Consider the following 16,738-nt stretch of genomic DNA (forward strand, 5'->3'; position numbering starts at 1 on the left):
AATATAAGTATCTCACTCAATAGATTTGAGCTAATTTGCTTAAGTAAAACATGGCATTATATGAATGTATTAGGCATATTGACATACAAAAGATTTGAATCAATCATATGGGCTTATATGGGCTCGATGACTCTGACCTTGACTCTGACTCTGACTCTATATAGGCTTGAACTATACAAACACTCATTAATGACATTTGTGCAGCCTGATCAGACATGGACAGAAAAACCCGAGCCTAGTTCTATCCATTCTTCCATAACCCCCCAATCTTCTTCAATACATTCCCATTTCTCTTCTTAGATGATTCATCATTGAAATCATCCGAAAGTGGACTATCCGACTTGCAAACAAGACTATTACATCTACAGTTAAGCGAAACTGATCGATCCATCAACTTTACGTTATTGCCCTTACACGAAAGCATACTGACCGCAGCTTCAGCTGCCTTCCTCCATTGCTCGGTTTGCACCTTCAATCGCCTTAACTCAGCTTCTAGCTCGCCTTTTTCTGCTAGAGCTGCATCTAGCTGTGCACAAACACGTGCACTTTCCTTAGTCGCTGCCTCTTGCATTGCCTGGCTTCTCGCCTTTTCTATTTTCCGAATCTCTTCTTGTAACATCTCATTCTCCTCGTGGGTGTACTGAAAAAGTGTTTCTTTATCGATCAAATCCACCTTAAGATCCTCGAGGTATTCGTTCAACTTCTTAAGCTCCTCTTCGAGTTCATATTCCTTTGGACTAGTCTTGATTTCCTCGATTTTGCTTGTTAGTTCTTTGTTATTCTCCGACATATTCTTCATCATCGTTTCCTTGGTCACCATCTCGGCTTTTAGCTCTTCAATAACATATCTTGCTTTCTTCACTTCTGCCTCGTATTCAGCTTCCTTAGCACTAGAATCTGATTTTACTCGCTCCAGTTGATCGTATGTGCTTCTAATTTGCAATGTGCTCTGTATATACTCCTCGACATATCTTAGCTCGGATGCTTCCAATGCAGAATTTAACTGCCTGATCTCAAGTTTCAAAGAGTCTATTTCGACTTCAAGCACATTGTTTTCATTTTCCATATCATCGCGGTCTTCCTTAGAGACGGTCTCTTCTGACGTATCAAACCAATTTTGAGACATGTTTTTCAAATCTTTCTCGAGTTCCTTAACTAGGGTCTCGAGTGAAGCAGCTTCGCCTTTAGATTGCTTCAATTCTGAAACCAAACTATTGTAATCTTCCTTCGCTTTCAGCCCTTCAACACGAAGATTTTCGACACTTCTCATCGTTTCCTCAATTTGCATTTTGGACTCTCGGGCCTTTTCCATGGCGTGAAATTCAGAATCTTTGCACTCGTTAATCTGTTTTCTCGTATTCTCGACAAGCAAGAATGCTTCTGATAGCTCCATGTGCAACTTTTCGATCTCAACGTGTGCTGATTCTGCGCGCATACTGTGTGCAGCTTCACTTTCTGCCACCGTTTCAAGCTGTCTGTTTAGCTTTTGGATCTCTTTTAAGGCAGATGCCAGTGCCATCGAGTTCATCGAGTGTTGCTTTTGGATGGCCTCGAGCTCAGACTGCCAAACTTGGTCTCGTTCTTGGGAGAGTTTATGAAGTTCATTCACTCGAGAATCTTCAGAAAACGTAAGCACCATCAGATGGTGTTCAGACTCTTTGAGCCTTACTGACATGACTAAAAGCTGTTCTTTTGTATCCTCGGCCTCCTTTTGAGCTTGCAGCGTGAGTGCCTCCGATGAACTTAGCTCGTCTTTTGACCTCTCGATCTCAGTTTTGAGCTGAGAAAGCTGAGATTCTAGCTCAGATAATTTGCTCGCAGTATGCTTCTAGATGCCATACAAAAGATACAAATATGAACGTTAATGTATAAAGCTAATGGTTGAAGCACTAGGATATGTTATATACTTGATCAGACTGAATGATAAAAAATCAATACACATCGATAATAGATTAGATAGACTACCTTGGTTATTGGGGTTCTCTGTGATCCACGCTCGAGCACTTTAGGACTTCTTTTCATCTGTGTCCTGCTCAAAGAAGTCGGAGAGGCAGTCGAACTAGAACACGACCCTGTCACTCTGAGCTTCCGAGTAGTCAGAATGGACGAGGGAGATGACATTTGTGAAGGCTTCATGAAAGGAGATGTGCCTTGAGCTACTTCTGATAAGATGTTCCTACTATCCACAAAATATCACTTAGTAATAAGCAATGATAGGAACTAACGCAATAGCTCATAAAAGCTATAATTTGGGTCTGGGAGGGATAGAAGACGGCAAATCATACACTTAGCAAAGGAGGGTGCAGCCTGAAATTAAAAGAACAAGAACAAGAAGAAGATTAGGAAATTAAAAGGAAGAAGATTAGGAAATTAAAAGATAATGTAAAATTCTAGGCTTTTAAAGTTTGCATATTTTCACCCTTTCTTATAAAGTAACAAGAATTAACAACAAAAAGGGTAAAAAAATAATGCTTGAAAGCCTCATAATGAGAAGAAATGATATTTTTAGGCACCCACAAATCATATTAACAAAGAAAAATCAACAAACAAACAATAAAATCCCTTCAAAGGAACTCCAAAAACAAAATAAACAACCCCCACTTGTACCAACCAAACACATTAGTGAAAGCAAGTATGTATCAATTGCTATCTAACAAAAAGAGAGCACTACAAGATAAACATCAAGCTATAGCAACCCACTCACAAACCTTCTATGATCTATCCACAATTTTTCTTTTTACTTCAAAATAATGGATAATTTAAACCTATTATTTTCACTTCAAAATAACATCAACTTGATCCATCTGTAGAAGAGATGGGTAGCCCAAGTCTTGATCCATGGGCCGATTAACTCTATCAATTTTGAAAAACCGAAAAAAATAAGCTTAGCGTTAAAAAATTTTAATTTCCAAAATAAGCGTGTTGTTTAAAGTCGTCTCATTAAGATATGGTTAGGTATGTGAACAAAGAAACTGGTCAAAAAAGTCTTTGTTCATTGTTATTAACAAGGAACAAAAGGAGACAATGTCATAACGTTAGAAGGGACGAAAAACTAAAACATGTGTGTTCGCTGTTATTAGGCTCGGACACAAAAATGCTAATTTTGGGAATTCAAATTTTTCGAAGCTTATTTTGGGAATTTTTTTGATAATAAGCTTATTTTTTTAATCTTTCTCAATTTTGAGCTCATGAAATACTTCATGTTGAGGTAACATTTTAGTAACACTTCATGTTAAGGTATTATCATGGGAGAGTATTAAATTTGGCTAACTAGCACATAAATTAACCAAAGCATCTACTTTTGTATTTAAATAAGTTAACTAATGCAAATTATGAGAATTTAAACTCCTTGCATTGAAGTCGTGTTACTGAGAGACGGTCTCATACAAGAATATATGTTCGATTTGAACCAAATACTTTGCTACAATGGGGATGGTCTCAACTCTCAACTCATACTTCCTTCGTTCCAATATAATCGTAACATTGAAAATATAAATATTATTCACTTATCTCTCTTAATTTGTGATTAATTTATAATCTATAAGCTAAAATATATTCAAGTGGGATCTTGTTTGATTCGTCTCGATGTAAAGATTATTAATATAAAATTTTTATAATTTTTTATTATATATAATTATAAATATTAAAAATTAAATTAATAGATTGGAATGCGTGAAAAGTAAATATTAAAAGTATTTTAAAACGGAGATACTCTTTGATTTCATCTACTCCTTTGACTTCATTTTGTTGGTTACACTAATATCTCTCTGATAGTAGTGTAACCATTAAATTGAAAGGAAGAAATTAAATTTTTTCGAACTAATAGAAGTTATCACTATCTTGTCACCCTTAAGCAAAGGGAAACAATTAGCAATAATTAGGCAAGAGACTATAAATGCAATAGGCAAAATTGCTTGGTTTTGGAATGAATGTGATTGTTATTTGCCCCCACTTAATGATTTCATGCAAGATGCAACCTTTTTCTTACGTTTCGTAATTTGTGGTCACCAATCACCAATTTTGAGCATTTTCTTTGGCATTTCTATTAGTTGTTTAGAGGTGTTATGCACTCATACTCATTTAAATTTGAGTTGAGTTCGATTCGATTTGAAGGCAACTCGAGTTTAAATTATATCAATTCAAATATAATTATACCAAAAAATAACGAGTCAAATTTAAATGGACAATCGAATTTTGTGTATTCTGTAAAATTGATGTATGAAAACTTGTTTATTTCATTAAAGTCTAGAAAAACGATTTTATTTTTGAGACCACTAACATTGTCAATGATTCTATTTTTTAAAACAACCAACCATGTGCAGTTTTAAGTATTTTACTATAAAATCTTGATTCTCATCTATCAAAGCAAATTAGAACCGCCGACACTTTCAGCAATTTCCGATGTATAAAACTAAATAAAAAAGAAATGAATCAATTCTCTTCATGCCATGCCAACATGATTCTATTGAAGATTCAACATTTCTTGGTCAAAATAATACACAATTTACAAAGTACACAATATCAGGTATAAAGCTGCTGAATAATTCTTGTTTCTTGCATCATCAAATCCATTAAAGATATGAAAAATCCTGCATTTCTGTACCAAGAACATGGACACATGTATGGAATATAAATTTTTCTTTTTTACCTATGAAAACCAGGAATATGATCTTGCTATATTTGAGACATTACACATTTACACCGAAAAACCGAGCAAGCGTCACTTCTTCCGATTTATGTACCTTTTCAAAGGCATCAATGCCCTCGACTTAATCTGGGCTTATCAAAGTGAGAGCTTTTGGCATGTTGTGTAGCAAATTCAAAGGGACTGACGAAGTATGTTCCAGTAAACAAAGGAGCCCTATTCGTTCATGAATGCAAGACAACGTCAATAAGAACGGAAGAAATTCAATAAAAATCATATCTGTCGATCACACCGACAGTTATCTTCCCTCACTTGTCCTTTTGCAATGAACCATCCTTCATCAACTTCAAGCTCAGACTATTAAATCGTTCTCGTGAATACTGCCTTGAAGCTTTTCTCCAATCTGTTCCGGCTTTCATCATTGTGGCAAATTCCTGGTAACTTATTCGCCCATCCTACATTAACCCAAATAGAAAATTGAAAATTCGTATCAATTCGCATATTTTTATATTCAAGCGAAGGAAGAGACTGAAACTACACGAACCTTATCAGTATCAACGTCTCTCATTATGGCGGTTATAACCTCCTCGCTGTTGTTGTCAAGTTCGTCATCAGATAAAGCATCCCTCAATTCTTCTATTTCGATATATCCGCTTTTATTTCGATCGAAAAATAAGAACGCTTTTTGCAAGTGCTCATCGTTGCCCATTTTCCTCAGATGAACGGCTATTGCTACAAACTCTCCGTAATTCAAGTGTCCATCCTTATCTACGTCACCCTGTATGACAATCATCCAATGAGTATACCTAAGGCATGTTTTTCACATCTAAATCGCTAAACCCTCTAGTTTTGAGGGGAGGAGAATGAGGGGGCATGTTCGATATATCAAACCATAATTCGCTTTTTGTAATTCACGAGAAGATTAACGAATAATGTGACACTGACATAGAAATTTATATGTAATATAATCCTATGCGCTCCTTCATGATTTTTAGTTCCGATTCACAAAAACGAGGGCATTAATACGATTCAAGTGGGATTTACGAAATTAGACGGGATCATGGGAAATTTGTGCAGGTGTGACAGGTAAGGTTGCCTATCATACTTAAAAACACGATGAAAAACGAGTATAACTACATACAGCATCCATTAGAATGTGGAGATCGGTATCTGAAATCTGATGACCAAGTTGACGTAACCCGACTTTCAATTCATCAATGCCAATTTTTCCCCTTTTCCCAGTGTCCATCAACGCAAATCCTTCCTTCATTCCAGCAACTTCTTCGACTGATAAATGCTCGGCAATAACCTGTAACCATTAAGAGTAAATGTTATCGGTGAAACATAATTTGCTAGTTAGTTCGCCTTTGTATTTGTGATCGCTCAAAATGGTTCAAAAATAGCCTAAAACCGACCACGATTCGTGATTCGCAATTCGCAAGGCAATTAGCGAATCACATGACACTGGTTATTATAAATCAATACCCATGTCCAAGAAAGTTCTTGATTCTACAGCAAATGTGAAATTTACACACAAATCGAGTATTACCCTTAGAGTTCTTTTCTTGAGCTTGTTCATTACGGAGAACTGTTTAAGTCTAGCTTTCACAGTTTCGCCTAAAGAAACATTAGGAGCCTTATTAATGTTTTGTAACCAAGGATGATCTGCACAAAGAAATCCTTGACTTAGGTTTCCAATATCATTGAAATATATATACACATGAAGAGAATATGCTTATCAATTCACAAATAAATATTTCACGAAATTGGACTCGAGATATTACCTAACACCTGCTGAGCGGTAAGTCTGCGTGCAGGATCAGGGTCAAGCATCTTTCGTACAAGATCTTTTGCATTATCGGAAACTCTAGGCCAAGGATCCCTTTTGAAATCTATGACGGACCTAATAATTGCTTGTGCTACTCCTTGCTCGGTTTCTGTGGAATAAGAAATTCGACATATAGAAGTTTAGACGCATATTCGTGATTCTAATCTATGTTACTCGGACTCTTCATTTTGCTCCATGTACCCGTGTCCGATCCTTGATGCTCGGACATTTGTATGGCACCTAGACACTTCATTTTAGGCGTAAAATTGAATTTTTAGATGTATTCGACACTTGGACACTTACCGGTATCCGAAATCAGTACCCAAGTTCAAGTAACATAGATTCTAATATGCTTAAAGAAAGTAAGTTGAGGATCATTTCTATTCCTAACCTGCCCAAAAGGGTGGAACACCACACAGCAAAATGTAGAGGATAACTCCAGCACTCCAGATATCTACTTCAGGACCATAATTTCTTTTAAGTACTTCAGGAGCCATATAGTAAGGGCTCCCCACAATTTCGTCAAATCTTTCGCCCGGAGTGAAAAACACTGAAAGCCCGAAATCAATGGCTTTCAGTGCAGCTGTTTCCTTCTTGTTTGCAAAAAGAAAGTTCTCGGGTTTTAGGTCTCGATGAATCACTCCATCCTTGTGGCATACCTGTGATACACAGCAGGAATAATCATTAGACTTGAAACGGCCATCAAATTCCAAGCACACAATGACGAGGATGAACTATGAACTTCTCATATGGGATAGTTAAAACTTGAACCATATCATTCCCATCTATCTATGTTTTGTTGGAGTGTTAATAAGCTACCATGACAACAAAAAGGACAATAAGAGAGGAAAAAGTGATTTAAAAGCTCAATCTCCGGCTCTTCAAACTAAATGAGTACAACAATTGCCATTATCCCAAATTCCCAATGCCAAATGGCTCCCATTTAGACGGGGTCTAGAAGGTTGGATGTAAGCAATCTTAAACTTGTAATAACAAAGTAGATGTTTCCTAATGACCCTTTATTGCAAATTAGATGAGTGGATAATCAAAGTGCAACAATAAATATTACAAGCAAGAACACTATGTTGGGTATAACTACTAATTCCCCAAGAACAACAGTTTAACTAAACACAAATTCTTGTGAAAGACGGTCTTTTTGAGAGACCATCTCTAAATGGACTGGCCCATTATATATTTTTTAAAATATTACAAGTAGACATTAAGAATGATCAAAGTAGACGTTTAAGACATTGAAAGTATAAGATATTGAAAGTAGGCATTAAAAATACAGTAAGTAGACATTAAATATATGGTAAGTAGGCATTAATGTTTAATGAGCTAGGCTTGAAATACATCTTTCAAAGAGACGATCTCTTAAGACACTAGCTGAATAAATCGTCCATCATGAAGAATGGTTCTTTTCATTCTAAGCTCATCTAAAATCAACACCAAAATTTCTAATGAAAAATTAAAATCTCTTCGTTGCACAAATGTTCGACTATAACATATCTTACGCTTCAAGTTATAACATAAGCAAACGACTAAAGCCCAATATAACACTAAACTAATAGCTAATGAGAACTACACATTATACAATCACAAAAAAAAATGCATAAGTTGACTTCATCATACGCGGTATAATCCGCTTATAAAGTTATGATTAAGGTCTTGAAAGGATGGTAGATGACAAATTATGTCCTTATCAAATGAGATAAATAGGTTGCGGCCAGTGAAAAAACATGCATAAATACAAGTGTACAACCACCAAATAGATGGACCCTTCCATAGTCATATCAAAACAACATTATCAAATTAAACAAACATCATTTCTAGAACAAAAAACCCACAAAATCCTCACCTGAACAACTTCAACAATAGTGCGCAAAACAACAGCAGCTGCTCTTTCAGTGTAATGCCCTCTAGAAACAATCCTATCAAACAATTCACCTCCCTCACACAACTCCATAACCAAATGAACAGCATAATCATCCTCATAAGTATCCTTAAGACTCACAATATTTGGGTGTTTAGGCATATGCCTCATGATCTCAACTTCCCTCCTAACATCCTCAATATCAATGGGAGTTCTAAGCTTCTTTTTAGATATCTTCTTACAAGCAAAAACTTCACTAGTTGATTTTTCAGTACACAAATATGTAACTCCAAATTCACCTCTTCCTAGCTCTCCACCAAGTTCATAAGCCTCTTCAATATTATGTCCTGTTGGCTCTCTCAAAACTAACAATTTGGTCCCACTATTTTTATAATCACTAGCAAATCTATTTTCTTTTTTATTCTTCCTTTTTTTCTTCCCAACACCTTCACCACTATTTGGTGTTACACAACAATTCCCCATTTATGATAAAAAAAAAATGCACCTCTTTTTATCCAGAAAATTAACAAGATGAAAAACAAATTTCTGCCCTTAATAGAAAATTCATAATCTTTAAAAACCCAAATCAAGAAAAAGTATAATTTCCAGCAAAAAGTGTTTATTTATACAATTCCATCAAAACCCTATCATATCTCTCAAGAAATGAATGAAATCTGGGAATAAAGATCAAAACTTTGTATAGAAAAAAGGAGTTGTGGATCTCAATACAGCCCAATTCTCCAACCCGAGAAAAAAAAAGGTATAATAAACTTCAATTGTTTATACCAATGAACAGAAAATAAAAAATGGGTTGTGTTGTAGAAGAAAAGTTAGAATTGTGAAAATGTGGATATACTGGAAGAGAGATTCTGGGAATTATTGTAGGAGATTAGATTTGGGAAAGAGGGCAGGATGGAGGTGGTAGGTAAGGTAAGATAGAGAGAAAAAGAGAGGAAAGAGGGAAACATCTATAAAGAGAAAGATTTGATTTTCATATACAAGATGTGAAGGGGTTAGTACTTGAAAAACATGTAAGAAGTCAAACCCTCACCTTCATCCACCTCCCAAGTTGACCTCTTCCTAATTTTGTCTTGATATTCATGAATCATGATCCTCATTTATAGGGGTAGCTACCATTTCCATGAATGCCATGCTTTAAAACGACTAGTCATGACTATTGAAATAGCGTTGTATACTGTACTTCGTGTCAAATTGTATGTTGTTTTAGGTGGTGAGGTAAATAGTATTGTATCGTGTAATGTCATGTTTTGTTTGACCATTTAAAAACGAGATTTAACCATTGAAATTAAGCATTGTTATGAGTCGTCCATTACCAATGTATTGTGTCTCGTGAATAGTAACTTTTCGTATTGTGTCGTGCCACGCTAGATGGACCCACTTTCGTCTAGTAGACACTCATTTCAGGAATATAGATGAATGTTCAATCAAATTTGTTTAGTAAATCATATTTAGCAAAATGAGTAAAACTCATAGTATGAAGTCTAAAGTGATAAAGAACAATATTAGATCAGCCAGCCTTGTACGAGACCGTCTCACCATGAGACAGACCGTCTCAACCAGTCTTTAATTAATTACTTTAATACCATAAGTTATCGTTTTAAGGTTATAAGTAATCACTCTAAGACTATAAAAAGTTATTATTTTAAAATTATAAGTAATCGCTTTAATGTTATAAGTGATCACTTTAAAACTGAAAGTGTATTTTGAACTAGCCCAATAAAGATGGTCTCACTACGAGGCTATCTCATTTAAGAATGTCCACTTTGTTCATGTAATTCCCTACTTGTTGGATCAGAAAAGTAATAGCATTGTTTGCTTTCTTGTGTCTCATGTTTGTGTTCTTGATGCATTATGCCCCAACAATTTGATATGATCAACATACTTGATACCTTCATACCACATTCCGATCCCGAAAATGCTAGAATCTAGCACCAGGATGAACAAGAAAATTCAACTAAATTTTACAGTAGGATCTGCAACAAAATTCAATTCAATTCCTTCAAAAGGTGTTTACAATGGAAATAGATTTCAATTGTGCATTCGTAACACGTAGAAAAACGAACAGCCCTTAGTATAGTCAAGAGTTTCGCTTTCGATTCTGAATCAAAATAGATTTTATTGTACAAAACGTCAATGAATTAGCCGCTATGAATGTCAAACTTCACACCAAAATTTCTCCAGGTAATAGGGGTTAAATAATGATAAACATAAATTGCCGCGAGTTTTAGAGGAATCCTTCCCATGCTTAACTTGCTCTTCACCGTCGCGAAAATAACTAGAGATAATCGATCAACTCAACCAATATTCATTAAGCCATACTTAAATTCAATGGGCTACTTTCGTTAGCTCCAGCCAACATCCTTCGCTGTTGGTGTTCAGCAACCTTGTAATCGACAACCTCGTGAAACAACTGAGGATCGAGAATGCAGTTTTTAGTACCATAAACAGCTGCTTGAACGCTTGCCATTAGTTTGGCTATCTCTCTACCTGAAAAACCTACGGTTTTAGCAGCAGCCTCTCTTAAAAGTTCATCTGTCAATCCTTTCGTTTCAATCATGTGCTGCTGTTTATTAAATAAGCGTGAAATAAACCCGGGTTTTTGAGATCCGGCTTGCGATATATATTTATCAAGATAAAGTTTCACTATCTTGTATCTTTCATCCTCCCCAGGCAACGGGAACTCCAGGACTTCATCAATTCGATCAGCCACGGCTGAATCAAGATCTCCAGGACGGTTCGTGGCAAGGGCTAGGACTATGTCCTTAGACTGGTCCCCTGTTCGGAACAGCAGGGCATTTAATGCACTCCTTTGCGCTTCACTCATGTATGTTTTGTTTCGTCTGCAAACCCCCAATCAAGAGCATTATTAATATATCCAAAATAACACAAATTCTTGTTGAGGACCATCCCATTAATAGGACGAGTCCAAGCTGTATAAGACTGGTTTTATTATATATGTGATTGGTTTTAAGCTATATGCGATTGGTTTTGTATATGTAAGTTTACACTATATGTTTCATTTTATCATCAATGTGTGCATTCTTAAGGCATATGTGATCGTTGTTAAAGTGTAAGCGACTATTATTACTATATAATTTTTCCACTAATAGATTATTATTCCCAATTTCTCATTTAATTAAAGAAGCATGGAAGAGGTTAATAGTAAGCACGATGTAGTAATTTTAAGCTATATATGACGATTTTTAGTTACATCATCCATGTGAGCGCTTTTAAGCTGTATGTGGTTGTATTGGGGTGTCTCATATGCGGGATCCTAATATTGAGACGGCCGCATATGAGATAATGAGCAGCGATTGTGCACAAAAGGAGTCCAACAATAGCAAGAGATAGAACGACACTAGAATTTCAGAAATAACTACTACATACAACTTACTCGCAAAGGAAGGCATCGGCTTCATCAATAAATAGAAGCAAACCTCTATCGGACTTCTTTGCCCAGTCAAACATCTGGTGTATCTTCGTAACTGCTTGTGCACCTAGTGGTGCAACATCGCCACCCGTCATCAATGCATAGTCCAAACCCTGACACAACATAAAACGTAGTTCTCTTATATATAAGAAATTACAGAAATATATGCGGGAGTTTTTAAGCATACCGAGTTCTAATCAATATTCAATAAGCACGTTTTCAATACATGACCATACAGAGTATCTAGAACAATGATTGTCAAAAAGGTCAGGAGTATCAATAGTCACTAGCTGTGAATGGTCTAGCTATCGGCAGTCCTTATAGGTCCAACTAACTACACACTCATTTTCAGACTTTTTCACTCTGACGTCATAAAGGTCAGAATACTACTAGTCAATGCAGCGACGATAGACAGGTATATATTCAATCCATTGCAGTTTCTATACTGTAATAGACCTTATTTGCTTTCCAAAATACTTGACAAAATCAGTGAGTTTTTCATAATCTAAACAAGAATAAAACAAAAAGAGGTATGATGTCATACAGATTTCTTAGCTAGCTCTCGTGCAGCCATTGTTTTCCCTGTTCCTGGAGGGCCATAGAAAAGCATATTGCGGAATGGTGCTCTATGAGCTTTTGTATGTGCAGTAGCAGAAGCAAGCAGCTGGATTCTCTTCAGGAGAGTGGAGTGCAATACAACATCTCCGAAACCATTTCCATTCTTGGAAAGAGTCTCTCCTTTAGAGCGAAGCAAACCAGTGGCACGAGAAAAGACATTAGACCACGGATATTTTCCTCTAGAAGACTCTCGAATCAATGATGGCTGTCCCAATATCCTGTCTATATGACTCCACATTACTTTAGCTCCTTCTCTGGACAATGAGAAACACAATTCGAGGTTTTAAATAATTCACATTTTGGGTGCCAAAATGTGATTCAAAATGAAACAGCCGAGGCCATGTTAGTAAATGTGACAACAAACAAACTGTAACCCCTTCGTTCCTTGATCATGCTGACACCAACAGTAACAGTAAATATATTATTCGTCTTTATATCATCTGGTCCCCCGATCTCATTTCTGAATCACCCTCTTACCTACCCTCACCTATCTCCGACATAACTAGTGATGTCAAACATCAATTTTTTAAGTGTGTTTATTCAGCAGTATATATTTTGTGGCTAGCATGTATCATGTATGTGTCTCCCAATTTAGAAACTATGAATAGAAATTCAACAGTAACAGAAAAATCAAACCTTGTGGTGTATATGCCGAGGGCGAGAGCAGTAAACCCACCAACAGCTACAACAAGCTTATCTGTATCCGTTAATATAGTTCGCAAACCACCTAAAAAAAACAACAAACCAATGAAGATGTGAGGAAAACTAAAGGCCATGTGCATAATATAGTGGTATACAGTATACTGGTTTGGCTTTCGTTTCCAAACTGCAAACGTAGGGTATACAATACAGCAAACACAGAAAGATGATATAGAAGTCAATTTATTGAGAATTTATTCAAGGAATGATAAAGCCCAAACATATAACTACCTCAGTTCCATAAATCAAGTACTCCCTCCATTTTCATATGTTCTTATCAAATAGAATTTATGAATTTTAGTGTCAAACTTTGACTATGATTTCTCATCGATCTATATAAAAAAACATATTCATGTGGGATCTTGATAGATTCGTTTCAATATATATTTTCTAAATATCAACTTTCTAGAATTTTCAAAAACGCAATTAAAATTATTTGACTTTTAAGTTTGCATTAGGACCTGCGCAAAAAGTAAATGGGAGAACAAATGAAAACAGAGGGAATACAAGACACCACCAAAATCAATCACGAACTTCCTTATTAAACACGACAACAACCAGCAGTCAGCACCATAGTAAAGAAAAAGCACGTCTTTCATCTAAAGATAGACGCAAACATAAAAAGAAAAAGAAATTATCCACAATACTCACAAGTCACAACCGACGACAAAAAATGTCATAACCACCTAATTTTACAATAACAATAGCAAAGTGAGCATCAAAAGCATAATAAGATTCCCCAAAAAGCACTTAAGAGTTGATGATAATTTCATGTAGCCAAGCTTCAAGCAAAGGCATAATTCTCAACTAGTCACATAGAGCATTGGGTTTCCCCCTTACAAAAATCTCGCAAATTTATATCCTTAACCATAAGCATTTGTACTAGAGTATGATACCTCCAATATGATCAAATGTAGTATTTATAGCTGAAACCCATTTCTCCCTCTCAGCATTGACACGATCCTTAAGCATACGTCTATTGACCTCCTCGGCTAATTTTTTCTCAAGGGCTCTCCCTTCAGCGTCTGCTATTGCCTTAACTCTGATGGTTTCACGTTCATATTCAGCCTTTTCTCGTTCAGTTTGACGACGCAGTGTTTGAATCTCCTCTTCGGTTGCTCGCTTAGCAGCTTCCAATCTCGTATTCATCTGTTCTTGCATCTCCACAAGCTCTCTATTTCGTTGTCTTTGGTACTCATTCTCTGCCTGCAAGAAGTTTGAGCATTATTTCCTCTTCCCACATTTATGCAAAGACAATCAAATCCCTTTATATACCATTAGCCTTTTTCTCTTCAGTTCGTCATTATACTTGGCCAACTTGCTTTTGATTTCCGCCGCCAACTTTGTTAGTTCCTCCTGAGCTTTATATGCCAGCTTCTGCTTGTCCTGCATTAAGGGAAAAAACCCTGCTGAACAAATCAAATCACATAATTTTTCCCTTAGTAAAGTGTGAAATCGAGCATAAAATTATTTTATCCTCAGTTCACAGACTCACTAATATAATAAAGCACGCATAATCAATTGAACGGAGATTAATTTCAGCATATAAATATGCTAATGAAAAAAGAATTCGAAAATGTTCATTTTCTAAGGAGCTAAATTCACAATGAGTAGGTTTCAGTTCATAACAAACTAAGTAAAATTAAAATGACTCGTCAAATTACGCAGGTTATAAATGATATGTGAAACAATCAACAAAGTTTACTACCAACAACCAACTGAAAACAACCTCTTTATTACTTCTATTATCAGGTCAAGTTTGCGTAGGCTCGACAGTCGACAAGCCCCATGTAGGTAGAAGCCAATATTGAAATTGGAACATTGTAATCATGTGGTAATCAACATTATCCAAAATTTAAAATCCAAAAAAAAAAAAATATATTGTCCTCAATGATTAAAATATACTAATACTCCCTCAAATCAAGCCCGATGTCCTATTTGTTGGCGCTATTAATTTATCACTTTTAATTTGCATTTTATTCATAATATATTAATTAAAACACAGTCAAGTCTGATTTTTTTGGTTAACCTCGATATAAATTTATTAACATCAAATTTTTATAATTTCTAAATCTATGCACAATTTTAGATATTATAAATTGAATTAATACATTAGCAAATGGGCAGAACTAAAGGAGACAATTAGGCTGAACAGGAGGAGTAGTAAATAAGACATAAACTACCACTAAAGTATGAAACAAATAAAATCACACCCAATTTCAAACATTAATGTCAAAAATTACATTCTGAAAATAAGCTTCCTGTGCTTTTGCTTCTTGCAACTTCACTTTTGTTTCTTCCTTCTTTGTTTTTTCATGCTCCATTGTTACCTTAAAAACCTGCATCAAACAAATGTCACTTCAAAAAACATAATTAACATACAAAAATCCAATAAAATTCTTCAAATATGTAAAATGAAAGACAAATAAACCTCTTTGGCATGACCAGACTTTTCAATATCCTTCAACAAATTCACACCATAAACCAAATCATCAGTATTGAATCCCGCAGATGTAGTTCTAGGGTTATCATTTCTCGGCCTAGCCGGCTTCTCCGGCTCCAGCGGCGCTGCGGTGGGTTTTTCAGCGGCTTCTTGAGGAGGATAGTTTGAAAACGAGGGTATTTTTAAAGGGGAATCAGCATAAGCGACATCGATACCCAAAGTTGCAGTAGCTATGGCGGACATCAAACCAGCCGCACATGCTTTTGCAGCTGCCATTGTTAAAGCTTAAAGATTTAAGCTTAACAATTTTAAGTGTTGAAGAGGTTAGATACTCGATTTTGAAAAGGGGTTTCGTCTAATTGAATTGGGTTTTTATTATTTGATGGAATTATGTCTTGATTAGCAAGAAAGAGAAATGTAGAACTGGTGAACAGGGTAAGTGGCATTCATATTTTTGCAGGGTTTTGGTAGGGTTTGAGACATGGCGGTTATTGGAATTAGATTTTTTGCGGTTATGTTTTTATATTGAACCGGGTATTTTTCCATTCCCTTTGCTTCCAAGTGTGTTCGGAAGAAAGAAATATAGAGAAGTTGGGGCTTGGAACTTCATAGTTAGGTCTTAGGGGGTCGTAGTGACAGGTAAGTTGACACGGGTAGTCAGCTATGGACCGTGACAGGCATGCAAGCAAAGGCGAGTACGACCTGATCTTGATTCAATATAGTACAACACAGCTTCCTAACCTTTGCGGTGTGTTGTAGGCATGCTACAATGATCATTATGTGAGATTGACACAACATGACATGTGACTGTTGGCACGAACCATTGATTTGACTTTTGAGGGTGAAGTATAAATAAAGAAACTTAAGTTGGGGCCCACAAAATGACTTGCATCCGACTGTTCTGTCATGGGCCATTGTTTTGAGTATGGCCCACAGCAACAACCCATTATTTTACCCAATTCTTAAAGTTTGCCACCCTTTTCATTTTTTCGCCACCCCCTCCCCCCTAAAATTACATATTTACCCCTGTAATTTAAAAAATTACAAAAATGCCACTCCTTACAAATTTCTTATTTATAATAATAATAATAATAATAATAATAACAATAACAATAATAAAATTAAATAATAATAATAATAAATAAAATTAATAATAATAATAACAGTAATAATAATAATAA

General features: G+C 35.8%; 3 protein-coding genes across 4 annotated transcripts in view; all 3 read right to left on the reverse strand.

Annotated features, from left to right (window-relative positions):
- The window catches only part of LOC130826251 (interactor of constitutive active ROPs 2, chloroplastic-like), a 2,602-nt gene extending 4 nt beyond the window's left edge, over positions 1 to 2,598 (reverse strand). Inside the window, exons 1-2 of one of the 2 annotated variants that reach the window (XM_057691842.1) lie at positions 1,966 to 2,598; positions 1 to 1,825 (exon numbers count right to left, since the gene is read on the reverse strand). The exon at positions 1 to 1,825 is cut by the window's left edge and continues 4 nt beyond it. In XM_057691842.1, the coding sequence (XP_057547825.1) occupies positions 242 to 1,825; positions 1,966 to 2,136 (1,755 nt within the window). In that variant the 5' untranslated portion in view covers positions 2,137 to 2,598 and the 3' untranslated portion in view covers positions 1 to 241. Of the gene's footprint in view, positions 1,829 to 1,965 lie in introns of both variants that reach the window. The other variant, XM_057691841.1, reaches the window with a different exon arrangement.
- Positions 2,599 to 4,363: 1,765 nt separating this feature from the next.
- LOC130826252 (calcium-dependent protein kinase 20-like) lies at positions 4,364 to 9,482 on the reverse strand. The gene is made up of 7 exons (XM_057691843.1): positions 8,332 to 9,482; positions 6,865 to 7,132; positions 6,430 to 6,582; positions 6,195 to 6,310; positions 5,787 to 5,954; positions 5,190 to 5,423; positions 4,364 to 5,100 (listed from the first exon to the last, which is right to left on the reverse strand). The coding sequence occupies exons 1-7, from the start codon at positions 8,827 to 8,829 to the stop codon at positions 4,954 to 4,956; spliced, it is 1,584 nt and encodes a 527-aa protein (XP_057547826.1). The 5' UTR covers positions 8,830 to 9,482; the 3' UTR covers positions 4,364 to 4,953.
- Positions 9,483 to 10,235: 753 nt separating this feature from the next.
- Positions 10,236 to 16,148, reverse strand: LOC130826253 (uncharacterized). The gene is made up of 8 exons (XM_057691845.1): positions 15,546 to 16,148; positions 15,358 to 15,453; positions 14,390 to 14,500; positions 14,011 to 14,320; positions 13,052 to 13,142; positions 12,342 to 12,669; positions 11,762 to 11,910; positions 10,236 to 11,207 (listed from the first exon to the last, which is right to left on the reverse strand). Exons 1-8 carry the CDS (start codon positions 15,831 to 15,833, stop codon positions 10,676 to 10,678), a joined length of 1,905 nt encoding a protein of 634 aa, XP_057547828.1. The 5' UTR covers positions 15,834 to 16,148; the 3' UTR covers positions 10,236 to 10,675.
- Between the last annotated feature and the right edge of the window lie 590 nt (positions 16,149 to 16,738).

Source organism: Amaranthus tricolor, chromosome 10 (genome assembly GCF_026212465.1).
Source record: "Amaranthus tricolor cultivar Red isolate AtriRed21 chromosome 10, ASM2621246v1, whole genome shotgun sequence".
Taxonomy (NCBI): domain Eukaryota; kingdom Viridiplantae; phylum Streptophyta; class Magnoliopsida; order Caryophyllales; family Amaranthaceae; genus Amaranthus; species Amaranthus tricolor.